We start from the raw sequence: 20214 nt of genomic DNA, 5'->3' as shown, positions 1-20214 counted from the left end.
CTATAAATAAATACAGAGGGAGGGGAAATTAATGATGGCTCAAAAATAAAGATGACTCCAAAGGGCAAAATTACTGTTTTTAACCAGAAAAATGCAAATGAGGTGGGGGCCTCCCAAAGCCAGCTGCAGGGAAGCAAAACCAGCACGGCCAAGCAGAGCCGGGCACCTGGACGGGTCGCAGCGGGGCGAGCCCGCCGACCCCGATACTGGCACGGGGTGAACCGGGCACGGGTGGTGGCAGGGCAAGAGAGCCCCAAAACCGAGCCCCAAAACACCGGAGCCGGGTGTCACAGGCACAGCATCGGTCCCTGGTGCAGGGGGACGGAGCCCGCGGACGCCCACCACGGTGGGCTCCTGCCCCTGAGGATGAGGATGGGGGACGAGGAACACAGGCTGCATGGCCGGGCAGCCACCCGGGCGCGCTGGGGCAGGGGACAGGAAGGGGACAGCGGGACCGGGGACGGCGGGGACGGGGCAGGGGGCGGCCCCCCGGACCGCTCTCGCCCCTCGCCGGTGCCCCCCCGGTGCCCGTGCCCGCAGCGGGGGCCGCCCGTCGGGGGCCGCCCGTCGGGGGGCTCAGCGCGGGCGTTACCGGTGGCCTCGCCGGGTCCCCCGCCGCTCCGCGCCGCCGCCGCCGCTTCCGCCACGCCGAGCCCGCCCCGTCCCGCCGCGGGGTGCGCCGGGACCTGTAGTGCGGCGGCACCGGCACCGCCCCGGACACCGGCACCGCACGGGCACGGGCACGGCGCCGCCCCGCGGGGGTGGTGCACGGAGGGGAGGCACCGGGGGGACGCTGCGGGGGCCGGGGAGGCGACGGCAGCGGGTGGCTCTGGTGGCCCGGCTGCTCCCTCCCCGTCGTGGGGGCTCCGTGTCCCGCAGGGAGCCCCCCGAGGGTCGTCGGTGGTGGACTTGAGGGCGTCCAGGGGCACGGGAACCCTGAGGGGCAACTGGGATGTGCTGCCAGAGCGGTGCTGGGGGACAGCGGGACAAGGACACGGGGTGACAAGGACATGGGGCGACCAGGATATGGGGTGACAAGGACAAAGGGCAACAAATACATGGGGCAACAAGGATATGGGGAGACAAGGACACAGGGACACAAGGACATGGGGAGACAAGGACATGGGTTGACAAGGATATGGGGTGACAAGGACAGGAGGTGACAAGGATATGGGGTGACAAGGACACAGGGTGACAAGGATATGGGGTAACAAGGATATGGGGCAACAAGGACATGGGGGGACAAAGACAGGGGGGGACAAGGACACGGTGACAGGGATATGGGGAGACACACAGGGTGACAAGGATATGGGGTGAAAAGGACATGGGGCAACAAGGACATGGGGAGACAAGGACATGGGGGGACAAGGACATGGGGGGACAAGGACATGGGACAAGGACACGGGGTGACAGGGATATGGGGAGACAAGGACACGGTGACAAGGACATGGGGTGAGAAGGACATGGGGCAACAAGGACAGGAGGTGACTAGGACACAGGGTGACAAGGATATGGGGCAACAAGGACATGGGATGACAAGGACACAGGGCAACAAGAGAACGGGGCGACAAGAACACAGGGTGGCAAGGATATGGGGACACAAGGACACATGAACACAAGGCCATGGGGTCACAAGGACATGGGGACACAAGGACATGGGGCGACAAGAACACGGGGTGGCAAGGACATGGGGTGACAAGGACACGGGGCTCCGTAGCCAGCAGGAGCGGTGGGCGCAGGGCTCCCGCTTCCTGCAGCGTTGCCCGCCGGCGTGACCCCGCGGGAGGCTGCCATTGATTTCCCATTAGCTTTTAATGTCACGTAGGCAGCGGGAGCGCTGCTGGCTGCTCGGAGGCTCCCAGGCGCCCCTCGGGCCGCATCCTGCCTTCCCGCTGCAGGCGGTGGGCTGCGGGGTGCTCAGCGCCTTGGAGGCCCAGACGAACGGGCGGAGGGAAGGTGTCTGCGCTGGGCCGCGCCGCTCCGCATCCTTCCTGGGGTTTGGCGTGGAGCGAGGCTGGCTGCCGAGCAGATAATGAACGCGGCCCCGGCGCTCGCACGCGTTTGCACGGGCGTGGGCGGCTGGGGAGCAGCGCAGCCTCGGCTCCTAATGAGGCGCCGCCGCCGCCGAGCACTATCGGGCTGGAGGGACGGGGCGCACGGGGACCGGCCGGGCTCTGCTGGAGGCAGGGGACAGCCCAGGGGACACGGAGCTGCGTGCCTGCCCCTACATGCCAGTACAGCCCTGAGGGCTCAGCGCCAGGGGCACCTGAGCACCAGGACCTGGTTATTCCATGCTGGGTGTCGAGCCCATGCGATGATGCATTTTCCCTTCTGTTTCACTTGATTTGGGCACAGTGGGGATCAAGGAGGCTCTGCTCCATCACCGCAGCCCTGCGGGATCTCTCCTGGGAGCTGAGCAGGGCAAGACTGAGATGCGTAGGGCCATCCCGGCCAGCCGCATGGCCCCAAGGCAGGATGAGGACGGCTCACACCGAGCAGGGCCACCCAGCGCCCCTTGGGAGCAGCCCCAGCCCCAGCCCACCATGTCCCAGAGGGGACCGTGGCCCCTCTTGCAGGTAATCGATGGCGGCAGCTCCTGATCGCTTTCATTATTATTATTTTCTTATGCATGTGCGCACAGGAGATTTATCGCCAGCTACGGAGGCAAAATCAATTATTCATGTTATAAATTAGAAAATGATTTATGTTTGTGGGAGGCCAAGCAGCGTGGAGCCCCTGGCCGCGTGGGAGCTGAGTTTGTCTGGGAACGGCACCAGGGAGCCCCTGCCAGCACTTCCCAGGCCTCTCCATCACTGCTTCGCCCTGGGCGTCCCTCCAGGGGTGCCCCCACCTCACCACCGCACCCCACAGCACCCAGCCATGCCTGCCCAGTCGAACCCATGCAGCCCACCCCAAAACCCCATATGGGCCCATCTCCATGCCTGGGGTCAGCAGCCACCAGCAGCTGGGGGGGGGCTTGCCTGGCTGGGGCAGTGCCTGTTCCTGGGTGCTCCTGGCCGAGCTCAGGGTGCCGCAGCACCCCGGCTGGAGGCTGGGAAGGCTGGGGACAGTGGTGGCCTTGTCTCCCTGGCCGGAGCAGCAGGATGATGCTCCACAGGCAGTTTCCATGGCAGCAGCAGCGTGGTCCAAGAGCTGCGAGGTGTGGGGCTGCAGGAGGACCCCCCCCCTTGCTTCCCCCTGCTGGAGACATCCTCAAGTGTCCCCTCCTGGTGTGCTCCTGCCTCCCGCAAGGGACACCGTGATTCCCTCTCCACAGTGCCACAAGGGGACGGGGACCCCTTGCACCGCCACCCTGCTTGCACCAAGCCCCGAGGCTGGCTGCCCCAGCGTGGGGCTGCCGGGCTTTGTATGGCTGTGCCCCCCTTCTTCTGGGCTAGGGTGGGTTTAGGGGACCTGGGAGTCATCCCAGGTGGGGAGAGCGCAGGTGGGAGCTGCAGCACCCCACGGCTCTGCACCAGGGGTCCCAGACCCCCACCCGCACCCCAGCCCTGGCTGCCTGGGGCACCTTAACCCCCCCGTAGGGCTCAGGCAGCCGGCCGGCCGCTCTCCGCTGATAGCGGGGCTGCTCTTGCTGCCAGAGAGCCTGGGTCTGAAGCTGCCGTGCCTGTGCCTCCCAGGGGACGGCAGCGCGGGCCGGGAGTGCTGCCTGCCTCTCCTTGTCTCTCCATCTGCAGCTGCGTCAGCCGGGGCCACAGGGAGGCACAGGCTGAAAGGAGCAGCGCAGGAGAGAAAAGGGGCTGGCAGCCCCAGATCCGGCTCCGATCGGAGGCGAGTCGTGCATCCAGCTCCTGCGCGCACAGCATCCTGCGCTGCGCTGAGCCCCAGGGACAGGAACGGGGAGGAGGTGGCACAGGGCGACCTCGGCTCTGCCCTTGCTCCCCGAGCAGCCTCTTCTCCCCCAGCCCTGCCTCTGAGCCCTGGTGCTGGTCCCATGGCCCCAGGGCTCCGGTGTCCTGGGAGCTGAGGACTTGCCAGCTCGACACAGATTACATCGGGGGGCTCCCACCACATCTCCCTGCCAGGCTGCGAGCAGGAGGGACACCGAGAGCCAGGTACAGCCCAGAGAGCTGCCAGGACGACCCATGACCCCTGAGCTGTGCATGTCGGGCTTCTTGTGGAAACACCAGGCACTAAAAGGGTCACGCTGTGCAGCCGGGAGCTGGCACGGAGCTGGCACCATGCTGAGCCGTCCTGGGGAACCCAACGTGGGCCCGCACTCCTGTGAGCACCCAGCTGATTTATTGCTGCAGAGCAAGTGCTCGCAGAGTGCTTTTGATGGAGAAAAGCCCTGGGAGCTGCAGCGGGCACACGGGGGCATGCGGGGCATCGCCCAGCACAGCAATGAGCACCTGCACCCCAGCTCTCCCCAGCGCCTGGCCTGGGAGCCTGCAGCAGCCAGGGGAGGGGACTGTGGAGAGCTCGGGGCTGGGGCAGATTAGATCTGCTTTGCATTATTGCACCAAACACCTGGGGACCCAGCGGCTCGTGACAGTGCTGTATAATGCGAGGAAGCAGCCCGCGGTGCGGGCAGGCACCGGTGCTGCCGGTGGCTGGCGGGCAGGGAGGCGATGGGGCTGCAGCCCTGGCCGTGCCCCTGGGAGCACAGCGCTGGCCGGGGGGTGGTGAGAGGGGCTCTCCTGCTGCCTCTGTTCTCTGGCACATCGAAAATAAATAGGCAGGGAAAGCAGCGCCTGTGCTGCAGGAATCAATACCGCTCCAGGAACGGCCTGGGTGCTCCTCCCTGCGCTCCCCCGGGAGCCTGCCCCCGAGCACAATCTCCCTGAGCAATCGCTGTTGTCTCCTTCCTGGTACTGTCTGGTTTGCCAGCTTGCTCAGCAGGACCATGCCTGATGGCCGTGCAGCAGCACAGGGCCGTGGGTGACAACCCCTGAGCTGCAGAGCATGCTATCCGGGCAGCCCGGCTCTTGGGAAATGGGCAGGACAGGCAGGAGAGACACCTCGGGGGGGACACGGGCTGTGCCTTGCCCCGAGTTAGCCACTGTTGTCACTGTCACAGCCCTACTTGTTGTGGCTGTGGTTCCTGGGAGGCACCCAGGATGCTGCCAGGAGGTGGTTCCTGCCCGCCAGCCGTGCCTGGGTCTCTGTCCACGACTTGCCTGGTGCTGGCCGTGGCACTGCCGCCCGTGGGTGACAGCCACTGCCCCACGGGCAGGAACCCGGCTGCTTTTGGCAGACCATGATTTGAACTGATCCACCTGCGGGACCCACCTGGAGCTGATAAATCTCGCAGGAGCCCTGGCAGAGGAGGCTGAGCGGGGCAGGCTGCACGTCTCCCTGCCTCTCCACAGCTGCATGGCTCCTCCGATGCTGCTGCCCCACGGGTCCTGCCAGCCCCAGCTGGCTGCCGGCAGCGCCCAGCTTTCCCCACAGCCTCCATTCGCGCTTCTCCAGCTGGGCACAGCCCAGATCCTGCACCCTGCTGAGACCCCCCCAGCCAGGCAGCCCCATCCCCGTGCCCCCTTATGAAGACCCCGTTGCCCTGGCCAAGAGGAGCTGATGGGCCCAGGCCCCATTGCAGCACCCAGCAGCTCCCTCCCCAGCCTCGTGTCCCCTCTCCTGGCACGGGGCAGGGCGGTCCTACACCTCTTCCATGTCTCTGGGTGGGACAAGCCCAGCTCGTCTGCAGGGCAGTGTCCCGCAGGGGACCGGGGCTGCATCTGCTGTCACTGCCCTGCCCGAGCCCCCAGCAGGAGGGACAGCAGGGACAGGCACCGCGAGGCAGGAGCCGATCGTGGGCAGATCCGGTTACAGGCAGCACGGGGCAGAGATCGGCAGAGAACAGCAATGCAGCAAAAAGGGCTTTTAGTGATAATTAATAATTAACATTTCTAATGATGTCCCGGCGACAGGAAGAGTCCACGTGGGGACCTGGGGGCACTGCGCACGGGGACAGGAGCAGCTGGGGGCCGTGCAGGTCTGGGCACGGGCAGAGCCAGGGGCAGGGTGCTGGGACACCGCCTCTGTGCCCTGCTGCTGGCGAGGGAGCACGGCAAGGCCGTGACAAAGGGGGCTGGAAGATGAGGCAAAATGTACCTCGGGGTTGACCTGGCCTCAGTGCTAGCACCTCGCCAGGGGCTGCCAGGCTGGCTGGCAGGAGGAAAGGGCCCAGGAAGGGCCGTGAGGATGTCACCAATGAGAGGCAGCAGCCCCTGTGCTCCTGGGACAGGTGGGAGCCCGCGGGTCACTGAGAGCCCTGGCACAAAGAGACCTGAGCTGGGAGGTGTCTGGGCACCAGGGGCAGGAGCAGAGCTGGCAGGGGTCAGCGTGAGAGAGAGGAGGGGGCAGGTGCTGTGGGACAGTGACAGGGAGGGGACAGCAGGGAGGAGAGGCATGGAGCGAGGGGCCTGCTGAGCGTGGGCATCCATCGCCCGCAGGCTGTGAGCCACCGTGCGAGGGGCGTGCAGTCATGGGAGAGGCAAAAGCAATCCTAGGAGGCACCAGGAGAGGCATTTCTGGCAGGGCTGGGGACTTGCTTGTGGCCCCCTGTGGGTCTCAGGGAGCTGCCCGTGCTGGGAGGAGAGGAGCAGAGACATCGCAGGGCTGCCCGGGGAGGCAGAGCCCGGGGGAACCACAGCGGGAGGCCGGCGGCTCGTGCACGGCACGGCGCAGGCTGCGGGGGAACAGAGCGCTCACTATAAATATATCAGCGGGGTAAACGCCAGGGAGAAGAGCTATTTCAGCTAAAAGACAACATTAGCACAGGAACAACTGGGGATAAATTATCCATGAATACATTTAGGGTGGAAATTAGACCCTCGGAGCAGGGAGGCCCCAGCACAGCCCCTCCAGAGGAGGAAGCGGGGCCAGGAGCCAGGGGCAGCTCAGCAGCTGAGGGATCCCGCAGCGTGCTGCTGGCGACATCATGCGCCCTCTTCTACGGCCAAAAAGCAGCGAGGGTGCGTGGTGAGGCTGCTGCCCGAGCTGTGCTGGCAGTAACCAGCCGGGGCAGGAGATGAAGCAAGGAGTAGTGTGCAGGGCAGCGTGCACGGTGTGTGCATGCAGTGTGCAGGGCAGCGTGCACGGTGTGTGCATGCAGTGTGCACGGTGTGTGCATGCAGTGTGCAGGCTGGCTGTGCGCACAGGCTGCACGTGTGGTTGGGCACTGTGCTGGGTGCTCCCACGTGATGTGTGCACAGGGTGTGAGCAGACAGGGTGCTGCACACAGGCTGTACTGCATGCATGCACGAGGGTGCACACTGCGTGTGGGTGCTGTGTGCTCGCCAGGCTGTGTGCAGGTGTCTCGGCCTTCACGATGCTCCAGAAAGAGCAGCGACAGCCCCAGTAACGTGTCCTGGAGGACAGTGCTCAGAGTCAGCATTGCTCTGCTCACCTGCGCCCAGTCCGTGCTGCACCACCTGGGGTTTGCTGGAGGGGACACCCTGGGGGGCCATGAACCCAGCTGGTCCTGAGCTGATTCCTGTCCTGCTGGGGGATGAGCCACCAGGCACAGGGCTGCAGGGTGCCGGGGGCTGGGTCGGCAGGGATGGAGTGAGCACCCAAGGGCCACTGGTTCCAGTACCACAGGAAAAGAGCCTCCCTGTGCCTGCCTGCAGCCCTCCATGGAGCTCAGGCTCCCTCCCCCTCACAGCATGTCTGGCTGCCGCCTCACTCTAATTTCCTGTCCATTGTCCCCGCCGCCGCCACCGGTCCCCAGCGCAGAGAGGCTCTGTGCACCCTGCGCCCTGCCTTGCCTCCCCGGCACAGCCCAGCTCATGTCCTGCCCACCCTCTGCTCCCCTCTGCAGCTCCTGGGTGCTCGCCCGTGTCCCCAGCCAGCACGGGGTGTAGGGGCTGAAGCACAGCCACCACAGCTGTGGTCCTGCTCTCGTCCCCCAGAGAAATGTCCCAGCCCATGGGGAGGGCCCTGGGGGGGCAGCAGGTATCGGGGGCACCCTGCAGCCCAACACACGTGCCCCGGGCCCCTTGTGGCCAGCACCGTTCACAGTCGCGGCATGCCAGAGCTGGCTTGCTACCTGTGCTTGTTTTCTGTACCTGCCGCTCACCGTGAGGGTGTTGGAAGAGTTTATGTGAATAATTCCTGGGGTGGTTACCAAACCGGGGACGAGCTAGTGGATCAGCGGGGCTCTGGGCTCAGGGGGGTGCTTGCCCTGAGTGCACACACGTGTGTGCAAGGCTGCAGGCACAGCGCACCCACAGCTCTGGGGCACAAAAGGACACACGAGCACAGCACTGCACACACACGTGCACGCTCATGTCAGGTTTGCTTGGCATCCTGGCCTCTCCACAGCGAACACCGAGGGCAGCGTTGGTTCCTGCCCCACAGCAGTGCCCCACAGCAGGTTCCCACACCTAGCCACCGTGCTGCCAGCCATGGGGACCCTGCTCAGGCAGCCGTGCAGAAGCCCGCTGCTCAGGCAAGCACCCTGCAAGAGGGGTCGCTGGAAATGCAGTGGAGGGGTACTTGATGTTCACATGGAAGCACCATCGCGGGAGACAATCACCGGGACTGAGAGCTCTCGAATCCAGCAGGGAGAGGAGAACTGGGAGAAACAAGCAGAAGCCGCAGCCAGCCACGTTCCGGTGAGAACAAAGGGCTTCAGCAGGGCATGAGAGTGGCCACTCGAAGCAGCCCAGACCACTGTGGGCTCCTGCAGCCTCCCGGCATGAGTGGTGTGGCTGCAGCCCCAAGCTCTGCACTGCGGTGCCCGGGGACGTGCTGCGGTGGGGTGACCCAGGCAGTGCCCTGCCAGCACTGTCCCCATCCCTGCCACAGCCCCTTTCTGCATCCCGAGAAGCACCGAGAGCTCTGGGCGGCACGGTGGCTGCTCAGGGGGAAGATGTGTCGGGGAAGGCAGCCCCTGGGGGCTGTGCGTGATCCTGGCTCAGGCACCCACTGGCTGCGAGGTTTTGGCAAGTCAGTGACTTGTGTGGCCTGAGATGGGGCCTCTGTCACATGCTGCCCGACAGGGCACAGCTGGGCCATGGCCCCCTCAGGGCAGGTGGCAGCAGCGGAGTGGCATCCATAGGCCCTGCAGGTAAGGGCATGGGGAGGATGCTGAGCTCTCGGGTAAAACTGGGGGGCTTCCCTCTCCCCTCCCTGCCTACAGTCACACTGCCCTGCTGGGCAAGGCACAGGGGACGGGGCAGGTCTGTGCACCCACGGCCACATGCACCCAGTGATGGGGAGCCACCCTCACCGTGCCCCAGGTGGAAATCATCAGGGGTGGAAATCTCCGCAGGGAATTCCTGCTGGTGGGCTCTGCTCCCGGGCACCTGAACCTGTGTCCCCGGGGGTCCTGGGGTCAGCTGGGTGGGGTGGGATGGGATGGGATGCGATGGGATAGGATGGGAGGGGATGGGTCGAGCCGCCGCCCCGTGAAGGTTACGAGCTGCGCTCCCGGCGCATCCCCAGCGGGTTCCCCCGTAATATTTCGGCTCCGTATCGAGCGGCGCTGCCCGGCCGTGCTTCCACTGCAATTTCGGGCAGTAAATCAGCGCGGCGCAGCCCCACCTCCCCGCTCTCCATTGGCAGCGGCGCCCCTCGCCCCGCTCATTGGCGAGCCCGCGGCCGCCCCGGCCCTACATAAAGCCCGCTCGGGCGGCCCGAGCCGTCGGGAGCCGGGCGCCGAGGAACCGGAGGCGGGCGGCGAGGAGGGCGCTGCGGGATGCGCTCCCCCCGCCGCCGGGGCACCGGGCAGCCCCCCGCGCCCGTGAGTAGGGGGCGCGCCCCCGCGTCCCGACCCCATTTCACCCCCCCCGGTAACTTTGTCGGGGACTTGGGGTGGCGAGGGAAGTTGGGAGCCGGCGTGGGGAGGGGGCGACGGTGGGCTTGGGGTGGTGGGAGAGGGGTGAGGAGATGCGAGGTGGCCTTGGGGGCGCTGGGGGTGTGGCGGTGGTGAGGGGCAGAGGGGGGAGCTCCTCTTCTGGAGACGTTCCCACCTGGTGGGGGACATGGGGAGAGGGGTCTCAGTGTGTCTGGCTGTGCGGGAAGGGGCTGGCTGTGCTGCCCCAGCCAAGCCCCCCAAGGACCCGGTGTCCCTTCGGGCTGAGCTCCGAGGCTAAGGTGACTGCTCGTCTCCACACTGCATTAGCTGCTGCTGGCTGAGCCCCAGCGTGCCGAGTCGGGCGCTGAGGAGTCCTGCATGGGAGGGGACAGGGACGGGGACAGGCAGGAACTGGGGGCTTTAGGGGCTGTCAGAAGCACCCCTGGTGGGACGTGTGCCTGGGCTAGGGTCTGCAAGGGGGGGGGAGTGGAAAGGAGCAGCAATGAGCCTGGACCAGGGCACACGGCTTCAGCTGGAGTAGAGGCACTGCAGGGTCTGGGCCATCTGGGGCCAAGGCCCTATGGAAGGGACGCTTCTAGGCATCCCTGGGGTGCCACGGCCCCTGTGGGAGAGGGGCAGTGAGTCTGCAGGACACCTCCTAGACCTCCCCTGCCCTGGGAGGCACAGCTGTGGCAGGAAGGGGAGAACATTATCACTGGGACACAGGCAGCGGGATGCCATGGGGCACTGTCCCAGTATCGTGTTGTCACCACTCTGAGGTGCCTTTGGGGTATGATGGGGCCCTTGCTGTGATGTTACAGCAGTGCTGGTGGTGGCTGTGGCCCAGGATGGGAAGTTGCCACAGTGGTGGGGTGTGACAGGGCTGGGACGTGTGGCACGGTGGGTGGCAATGCCGCGGGGGCACACGGGATGGGGTGGTCGCACAGCCAGCCAGCTCCTGCCTCCCCGTGCTGAGGGTCATGGGGACGTGCATGAGGAGCCCAGAGGATATCACCTCCCAGCTGTGGTGGGGGGTTTGTGGGGTGCGACCCCCTGCCTGCCCCGGAGCTCCCTTCCTTGTCCCACACACCCTGCTGCTACCCTGGCCCCGTCCCATCCTTCTGGCAGCAGCCATGCATGGGGATGGAAGAGCCCTGAGCTACCTCCCCACCATGGGGCAGCTGTGGGGCCAGCACCCTGTCCCCATGCTGCCCAGCTGTCCCCTGCCATGCTCCCATCCTCCGCAGCTCGGCTCCATGCCACCAGGCTCTGCCGCCCAGAGCAAGGCGCCCTGGGGTGACTGCAGCTCCTGGGGTCACCTTGCCACCAGACACCATGACATGAGCCAGGACGTGGCCCTGTCAGGACAGGACGGGACTGAGCCCTGTGCCAGCTGCGTGAGCAGGGCCTGGCGTCCCCAAAGCCCCGGTGGAGGCTCCTGCCATGCTGGAAGGCATGGGGCCTCTCCCATCCGCCACGAGGAGCCTGGATCTTCCTCCTCCTTCCCCAAATGGCCTGGCCCTGGGCCGGGCAGCCCCCACCATGGCACCCAGCTCTGGATCCATGGGGAAAGGCCCTTTGTCTCCAATCAGGAGCATTGTTTCCTCCTGGAAAAGCTCCATCCGACTTGGAGGGATTCTGTCTGCAGCTGGATGGGGCGGGGGGGGCACACGGGGAGCGGGCCAAGCTGCAGAGAGGGGGAGGGAGACAGAGCCTTGCTGGTGGCCTGGGGACAGCCACCTGTCCCTGCAGGCTGGGGACACAGAGAGGGGCTTGGGGTCACGGGGCAGCCCTGCACCCCTGCCTCTGTGTGTGCATAGCTTGTGTTAGTGAGCCCAGGTGGGCTGGGGGCAGAGGCTCCTCTTCCCTTGCTGCTGGACACCTTGCTGCTTCCTGGGGAAGCGGGGACAGCGGACAAATGGCACCACAGGGCAGTGTCCCCTGCTGGGCTGCCCTGCCATCCCTCTGGACCACGGGAGCGGGGCTGGCTTTTCTCTCTCCCAGCCAGCTCACGGGACTGTGCCCACTGCTGGGGACGTGCAGCTTGCTGCTGGGGGGGGGTGTCCCCTGGAGGGGACTGCCTGCCCCGTGGGTGGCTGTCCCTAGTGCCACCTTGCTTGTCACCTACACTACAGCCAGGTCAGAGCCAGCTCCAGCAGCTCCGCAGCCCTGCCAGCAGTGCTGGCAGCCACTGCTCTCCGCAGTCTGGGTTAATCGAGCCTCTCCTCCCTGCACCTCCTTCCCGTGGCACATCCCCACACGGACACCTTCCCTGCCAGCCGGGGGGAGCTGGCCCCGCGGGGTCCCCGGAGGAGCAGCGCCAGCCTGGGCGAGGGGAGCCTGAGGGGAGGCCTCACGAGGGGAGCGGAGGGGCAGGCGCTGAGCTCTGCTCTTGGGGACAGCGACAGGACCTGAGGGAACGGCGTGGGGCTGGGACAGGGGAGGGTCAGGCTGGGGGTTAGGGAAACGGTCTGCACCCAGAGGTGGTCGGGTGCTGGGACAGGCTGCCCAGGGACGTGGGCATGGCACCGAGCCTGCCCAAGTTCAAGAAGCATTCGTACAACTCAGATGTACGGTCTGATTTTTGGTGCTCCCGTGTGGAGCCAGGAGCTGGACTTGATGATCCTCTGGGGGGTCCCTTCCTACTCGGGACGTTCTGTGGGTCAGGATGGGGAAACCGAGGCACAGGGCAGTCACCCAGCAGTGTTCCCGTGGCCTTCCCAGCTCTGGAGGCTTGGCAGGGCACAACCTCCCCAGCCAGGTGACTGCCTGCTCCACCTGCCAAGCCCAGCACCAGTGATCCGCATCTCTTGCTGGGATCCTGGGTGCCCGCAGCCCCTTGGGGCAGGGCAGGCTGCGGCTGAGCGCAGCTTCGTCAGCACCCTGGTCCCTCCCATGGGATGGGCTCCTGCAGCCCCGCTCCCAGCTCCCTGGGCCACGCTTCTGTCCCGAGGAGCCCGGAGGGTGAGCTGCAGCCGGGCAGGGCCGTGCATAGGGGGGCTCGGTGCTGTGGCAGCACCCAGGGGTTTGGGGTTGGAGGAGCCATGGGGTGGGGGGCAAGGAGGGGAAAGAGAGCAGCTCCCGTGCAAGGGCAGAGGGGTGCTCAGGCTCCACGGAGCAGGGACTTGGTGGGGGAGCCAACAGGCTGCAGGTCTCCCCCAGGTGCCCAGGATGCTGGCGCTGTGCCTGCTGTCCCTGGCCTGGCTCAGCGAGGGCTTGCAGCGCAGCGAGCCCATGTTCACCGCCGTCACCCACCGCCTCCTGCCGCCCGACTACGACAGCAACCCCACGCAGCTCAACTACGGCGTGGCCGTCACCGACCTGGACGCCGACGGTGACTTCGAGATCGTGGTGGCGGGGTGAGTAGGGGCGGCCTGCATGCGGTGCCTCGGGATGTGGTGGCCCCGCAGGGCCAGGAGCTCCTCACAGCCCCGTGTCCCAGTGCTGGCAGCCTCCCTGCTGATTTCCTGACTTGCTCAAACTCTGTTTTCTCCAAAAAAGCGCACATGGTGCCCAGCTGAGCCCCCTGACTGTGGGAAGGCTTACTGCTCTGCTAATCCCCATCCCCTGCCTGAGCCCCTCCAGCCAGGAGGAGGTGTGCAGTGCCCCAGTGTCACTGCTGGCGGGGTGGCTGCCACACAGGTGCCCTGAGCCCAGCTCTGGGGCCAGGTACCCTCTGTAGGGCAGTGCAAGCTTCCCAGTGGCCAGGTCCCACCCCGCAGCGCACAGCCAGCGTGTCCCCAAGCCGGCTCGGCTCCGCTGACAGCACTCAGCACTCTCTGGAGATTTGCTTAATTGGCTGGAGGTTTTTTATAGCCCTTTATTGGTGTGATGGCTCGGAAGGGCTGGCAGGAACCGAGGAGGCAGGAGCCGTGTGCCGCGCTGCCCCAGCGCTGGAGCAGGGCTGGACACGGAGCAGCTGCTGCCAGCGGGTCCAGCCGTGGGGACAGTGGCACGGGCTGTGTCTGTGTGCAGCATGCTCACCCATGAGGGAGGCTTGCACACGCACGTGCCCTCACCTAGAGGGAGGATCCCTCACCCATGAGCCCATACAGGGCTGTGGGAGCCTGGCTGTCCCTCGCTGGCACAGGGCACCACGTGGTTGTGTGCTGCTGGGTTGGCTCAGGAACCTGCTGCCCCTCTGAGGGGGGCTCATCCCTGCAGGGGCTGGGGGTGTCTGCCCAAGGAGCACCAAGCCTGGGCAGCTGGGGATCCCCAGAGGGGCACAGGCCACTTCTCGCAGCCAGCAGTGGTTTTGTAAGCAGTGGTGCCCGTTGTATAACTTGTTTACTGGCACGCAGGGCAGGAGCAGGCGGGGAGCCTGTGGGGCACAGCGTGCCGAGAGGATTTGCCCTGCGTGCTGCCTCCCCTGCCATGCCAAAAGGCTGCAGGCAGGGACCTGTGCCCCATCCTGCCTGGGTGCCCCGGCTGGGCAGACACGGGATGCCTGATGTGTGCTGGAAGGGGCCCAGGCTGAGCCCTCCCTGTGGGCAGCCAGACCACATCTGGGTGCTGAGGGCAGCGTGGGTCCCTCGGCCATCACAAACCACGCAGGTCTTTGCTGTGGCCACTGTGGGGAGTGCGTGGTGCCAGGGGACACGGGGACAGGACAGGGGCTTTCATCCTGTCCCCCATCCCTGAGGAGCCATCTCCTGCTCGCACCCGCAGGTACAATGGCCCGAACCTGGTGCTCAAGTACGACAAGGCGCGGGGCCGGCTGGTGAACGTGGCGGAGGACGAGCGCAGCTCCCCTTACTACGCGCTGCGGGACCGGCAGGGCAATGCCATCGGCGTGACAGCCTGTGACATCGACGGGGACGGCCGCGAGGAGGTCTACTTCCTCAACACCAACAACGCCTTCTCCGGTGAGCCCCGGGAGGGGGGAGGCTCCCGGCGTGGCTGCCCGCGACCTTCGGCACGTGAGGGATGTGTGCGGGCTGGAGTTAATTTCTCAGTTGAGTGGCTCCATTGATTGATGGCAGCGCGGGCGGGACGCGGAGCACGGCCAGCTGCTGAGTCAGCACTTCCCACGGCACCCCGAGCGGGACAGCAGTGTCCCTTCGCTGCTGGGGATGTGAGCTCTGGATGCTGCGTTGCCAGTCCCGGTGTGCCTGGCAGCAGCCGTGCCCTCTGGACAAAGCCAGGGTCTAATCCTGCCCTGCTGGTGCTGTCTGGGCTCCTGGGGATGCCTGTCTTGGGGAGGGGACCTGTGTGCTCCAAGCTGGCACCAGGCATCCCCAGAGCTCCCCGTGTCTCTGCTCCATCCCGGCTCTGCCCTGTCCCCATCCCCCGGCAGCAGACATGTCCCCAGTTCTCCCAATTACCCGGGCTGCCGGCACACCCGTCCCTAAATCCGGCACTGCCACAGCACTGGGATGGGCAGCACAGCTCGCTGCCTGCGCCTGGCACCACATTGCTTCCTGCCTTCCCAGGGATGATCTATGGGGCTGTGCCCTGTTGGACACACTTTTACCTTAATGAGTTGATTCTTCTCTCTGTCTCCTGGTGGCACTTAAGAGCCATGGGAGTTCTCAGAGTGCCAGGAGCAGGGGGTTGGGATGCCTGCCTTGCCGCGGGGCACCCCACACTGATCCTGCTCTCGGGGAGCAAATTGGGATCTGGCACCACCAGGTCACATCCCAGGGGGCTGCGTGCAGGGCTCGGGGGGGTTGGCTGACCCGTGCTCCCCCAGGAATGGCCACCTACACGGACAAGCTCTTCAAGCTCCGCAACGGGCGCTGGGAGGACCTGCTGAGCGACAAGGTGAACCGGGACGTGGCCAGCCGCTTCGCCGGGCGCTCTGTCGCCTGCGTGGACCGGACGGTGAGCAGGCAGGGCAGGGTGGCCAGGGGGTGTCCCCGTGTCCCCGCTGCCCGGCCAGTCCCTGGGACCTCTCCCCTATTGTGGGCACCATCCCCATCCCACCCTTGCCAGGGCTGGGGGTGTCCCCCCCCCTCCCAGCAGCCAGTGGCTGTCAGGGCTCCGCCTGTCCGCGCGGTTGCTGCTAGCTGATAAACGCGCCTGTCGAGGTGATTTATGTTCCTGTCACCTGCTCTTTCTTCTTCCTCCTCCCCCAGCAGTTCGTTTCCAAACGATTATCGCTAAATCAGGGCCCAGCTGCCGCTGCATGGGACAAGGAGGGTGGTGGGGACAGGAGGGAGGGGGCACCCACCCTGCTGGGGAGCTGGTGGGACAGGGTGCCCTAAACTGGAGAGGGACAATGTGGCTGTCCCCAGTGCCATGTGCTTCTAGCCACGGTCTCGCCCAGCCCTCACCAGGCACTGCTACCTGTATGCCATGCACCCGGGGCCTCTGCGAGCACCCAGCCCCACGGCAGGGAGGATTAAGCCCAACCCCATCCCCGTGGGCCCAGGTTTTGGCCGGGATGAGCAGGGTGAAGCCGCGGGGCGCGGGCGGGCGCTGAGGCGGTGCCGCCGGCCGCAGGGCTCGGGCAGGTACTCCATCTACATCGCCAACTACGCCAGCGGCAACGTGGGCCCCCACGCCCTCATCGAGATGGACGTGGCCGCCAGCGACCCTGCCCGCGGCGTCGTGGTGCTGGTGGACGTGGCCGCCCAGGCGGGCGTCAGCAGGTACACAGGTATGGAGGGGACAGGGCACAGCCCCGTGCCACGACCTGCACCATGCTTGCCACGCATCTGCCCGCCCTATCTAGCGACAGCCCCATGGGGCACCCACGCTGTGGGACCCCCCTGTGCCTGCTGTCACCCCGCTGGTCCCCCCCCCCCCCCCCCCCCAGTGGCATCCGCAGGGCTTGGGGATGCTGGCAGAGGTGCGCGCCAGCCTGCGCCCCATGCCACCACTGGGACCGCCGCCGTGCCCCATCTCTGTGGTGGTAAATTGTCACTAATTAGGAGTGTTGTCACCATGGCGATGGCAGTGATTAGGTTGGAAGTGACACAAACGGCTGCCAGCCCCAATTCTCTCCTGATGAGAGGGACTGAAGGGAGGGAAATGGGCAAGGAGGGGGCACAGGGGGTCCCAGGAGCAACGGGACTGGTACAGGGGCACACACCCCCCTGGGGCAGGGCAGCCTCCTCACCCCTGGCTGCTGTCCCCAGGGGGCCGTGGGGTGGCCGTGGGCCCCATCCTGAGCGACAGTGCCTCCGACATATTCTGCGGTAACGAGAACAGCCCCAACTTCCTCTTCCACAACCGGGGGGACGGGACGTACCAGGACGTGGCAGCTGCCGTGGGTGAGTAGGGGGACAGGAGGCACAACCCCAGGTGGAGGGGACACTGGGGACTGACGGCCCCGCTGGCTGCAGAGTATGGCTGAGATTGGGGACCACAGGGCTACATCCCCGGAGGCGTCCTGGGGAGACAGCAGCAGGGAGGGTTCCGTCTCCCCGTCCCCTTGCTGCTCGCAGGGCTGGATGACCCCTACCAGCATGGACGTGGCGTGGCGCTGGCCGACTTCAACCGCGATGGCCGCGTGGACATTGTCTACGGCAACTGGAACGGGCCGCACCGCCTCTACCTGCAGGCGGGGACCCCCGGCCGCGTCCGATTTCGGGTGAGGGCTGGGGCTGCTGAGCCCTCGCTGCTGGGGGGACCCTGGCTTCACCCTGCTTTGGCTCCAAGCCCCGCTCGCCAGCGGCGTCCTGCTTGCCATGCAAGTTGGCAGCCCCTGCCCGTCCCTTGCACAGGACATCGCCACCCCCAAGTTCTCCATGCCGTCCCCCGTCCGCACCGTCATCGCTGCCGACTTTGACAATGACCAGGAGCTGGAGGTTTTCTTCAACAACATCGCCTACCGCGGCTCCTCCGCCAACCGCCTCTTCCGGTAGGGCTGGGGGACGTGTCCCGTACCGGGGGGCTGAGCAGCCCACGCCGTGCCACTCTCTGCCGGTGGCACACCTGGGGCCCCCGCTCAGGCTCTGCTTGTAGAAGGAGCCATGCCTGAGCCCTTCCCCGTGTCATTACCAGCTGCGGCGGCCGTGCCTGCAGCAGCCCCTGGGGTCCCCGTGCCGCTGATCAGCAGCTGCCTGGAAGCTTGCTCGTGGCTCCTGCTAATTGTGGGGATCAATTCCTCGCCGCTGCCCGGCGGCACCGCCTCACCGCTGTCTGCCTGCCACTGGCACTGCAGGCGGGTGGAGGGTGGGGGCTTGTGGGGAGCTGGGAGCCCCTGGGGGGTTCTCTGATCCCCGAGGGCTGTGGCAGTGGTCGGGGATGTGAGGTGCATGGCCAGTTCCCCGAGCACCCTGCACAGCCATCCCTGTCATCCCTGTCCCCTCCAGGTGCCACCAGGGCTGTCACCTCTTTAACAGGCTGCTCCGGGAGGGAGCAGGCACTTGCCAGGAGAAGCTGCTGGGGGACGTGGGGACACAGGGGCTGGCACTAACTCCCCCTCTGTGCCTGGCAGGCTCACCCGCAGAGAGCACTCAGACCCCATCGTGGAAGAGCTGAACCCAGGGGACGCACTGGAGCCCGAGGGACGGGGCACGGGTGGGTCCCAGGGTCGGGGTGGCCCGTGCTGGGGTGTGCCTGTCCTAACGTGCCCTCATAACAAAGCACGACCTGATCCTATCCTCGCAGGGGGTGCAGTGACAGATTTTGACGGCGATGGGATGCTGGACCTGATCCTTTCCCACGGCGAGTCCATGGCACAGCCCATCTCCATCTTCAAGGGCACCCAGGTGAGTCACGCAGGGGCTCCTCGCACCGTCCCCCATCCCTGCCACCTCTCCCGGCTCACCCCCTGCCCGTCCGTCCCTCGCAGGGCACTGACAACAACTGGCTGCGCGTCATCCCCCGCACCCGCTTCGGGGCCTTTGCGCGGGGGGCCAAGGTGGTGCTGTTCACGCGGCGCAGCGGCGCCCACCTGCGCATCATCGACGGCGGCTCGGGGTACCTGTGCGAGATGGAGCCCGTGGCACACTTCGGCCTGGGTGAGCTGCAGTGGCGGGGAGGACGAGATGCTGCCAGCACCCCCAGGCAGCTGCCGGCTCTGTGGCCCCAGCACAGCCGAGCACCCAGGGACCAGCTGCGGGAGCGAGGGGAGGTTTTGCCCGTCCATCCCCATCCTGGAGGCAGCCCCCTAACAGGCTGCCCACCTGCAGGGCGCGACGAGGCCAGCAGCCTGGAGGTGACCTGGCCCGATGGCCGTGTCCTGGTGCGAGCCGTGGCCAGCAGTGAGACCAACTCTGTGCTGGAGGTCCCCTACCCCCCGGACACAGAGGAGCCACTGGTGCCCACCCCCCGGGAGGTAAGGGCCAGCTGTGGGGAGCAGGGGCAGTTCTGAGGGGCAGGAAGGAGGGGCTGGGCTCTCCCGGTTCCTCCCCCATTCTGGCTGTGTCTGCTTCTCCCCCAAACGCAGTGTGGGCAGGGATTCTCCCAGCATGAGAACGGACGCTGCGTAGGTGAGTGGCTGCTGGGGACACGGGCAAATGGCACGAAGGATGGAGCAGCAGCGGGGTGCGGCAGGGAGCCACGTGGCTCCTGCATGGCTCCATCCCTGCACGTGCACAGGGGGAGCTGGGGGGGCAGTGCCAGCAGCTCCCACCCCACGTCCCCCTGCCTGCAGACACCAACGAGTGCACGGAGTTCCCCTTCGTCTGTCCCCGGGACAAGCCCCTGTGCATCAATACCTACGGCGGGTACCGCTGCCGCAGCAACAAGCGCTGCAGCCGGGGCTTCGAGCCCAACGAGGACGGCACGGCTTGCGTGGGTGAGTGACGGCGGGGACCAGGTGCCCACAGCCCCGGAGCAGGGCCCCAGGACGGTGCAGCACCTCGGGATGGTGCCATGCCCCTGCCCAGGGCTCAGCTGCCTCCTGCACCCCACTGGGCACCTGCCCCATCGCCCGCATCCCAGCTCCGTAGCTGCTCACCTCCATGCCTGCTGGTCCCCTGCCTCCCACTGAGCCACCACTGACTCCCCTTCTCTCTCTCTCTCTCTCTCTCTCTATCTCTCTCTCTCTCTCTTGCTCCTCTCATTCTCTGTGCAGCTCAAGTGGCCTTTTTTGGGGGATACCCCTCCACCGGGAGCTGGCCCTGGCCCTCCCAAGGCGCCCTCCTCCCTCTAGGCTTCGGACTCTGCCTTTGCCTCTATGCACTTTAGCCCCTGCCCGTAACTCGCCAGAGCAGCCTTGGCAGAAGGACCGGCCGGCCCCTGCCTGTGTCTTCCTCTCTCTCTTTCTCTCTCTCCATGTCGAATGGCCCCGCAAGCACCGGCTGCGCCGTGCCGGGGTGGCTGCCTCGGGAAGGGCAGGGGAAGGCGGCACCTCCTCTGGGACAGCAGCCAGGGAAAGCAGCCCCCGCGCTCCCCTCGCCTCCCCGGTGGTTGCTTGCTCCGTCGACTTGATACCGTACCATGTGCCTGCTGGTTTGGCCTGCGACCTGTCTGCTTCTCCTGTCCCTGTTGCAGCAGGGGGGATCCCCCTCCCTGGCACCACCAGAGGAGCGTCCCCCCAGCCTGCCAGGGGA

At 66.3% G+C, this 20214-nt stretch overlaps 1 protein-coding gene across 1 annotated transcript; it reads left to right on the top strand.

Annotated features, from left to right (window-relative positions):
• Positions 1 to 9615: 9615 nt before the first annotated feature.
• CRTAC1 (cartilage acidic protein 1) lies at positions 9616 to 19993 on the top strand. The gene is made up of 15 exons (XM_035311791.1): positions 9616 to 9712; positions 12929 to 13125; positions 14435 to 14631; positions 15459 to 15589; positions 16211 to 16367; positions 16849 to 16983; positions 17158 to 17303; positions 17437 to 17573; positions 18153 to 18235; positions 18326 to 18426; positions 18510 to 18678; positions 18850 to 18995; positions 19107 to 19149; positions 19314 to 19457; positions 19737 to 19993. Exons 1-15 carry the CDS (start codon positions 9668 to 9670, stop codon positions 19847 to 19849), a joined length of 1944 nt encoding a protein of 647 aa, XP_035167682.1. The 5' UTR covers positions 9616 to 9667; the 3' UTR covers positions 19850 to 19993.
• The last annotated feature ends 221 nt before the right edge of the window (positions 19994 to 20214 follow it).

Source organism: Oxyura jamaicensis (genome assembly GCF_011077185.1).
Source record: "Oxyura jamaicensis isolate SHBP4307 breed ruddy duck chromosome 6 unlocalized genomic scaffold, BPBGC_Ojam_1.0 oxy6_random_OJ55, whole genome shotgun sequence".
NCBI classification, from domain to species: Eukaryota; Metazoa; Chordata; class Aves; order Anseriformes; family Anatidae; genus Oxyura; species Oxyura jamaicensis.
The sequence above is the reverse complement of the archived record's forward strand: the minus strand, read 5'-3'. Positions and strand labels throughout refer to the sequence as shown.

What these genes read in the sequence shown, in the direction of transcription:
- CRTAC1 (XM_035311791.1), top strand. Translation starts at nt 9,668, where the DNA reads ATGCGCTCCCCCCGCCGCCGGGGCACCGGGCAGCCCCCCGCGCCC. An exon ending in CCGGCCGCGTCCGATTTCGG is followed by an intron (nt 17,304 to 17,436) that starts GTGAGGGCTGGG and finishes TCCCTTGCACAG; the next exon opens with GACATCGCCACCCCCAAGTT. An exon ending in CGTGGCACACTTCGGCCTGG is followed by an intron (nt 18,679 to 18,849) that starts GTGAGCTGCAGT and finishes GCCCACCTGCAG; the next exon opens with GGCGCGACGAGGCCAGCAGC.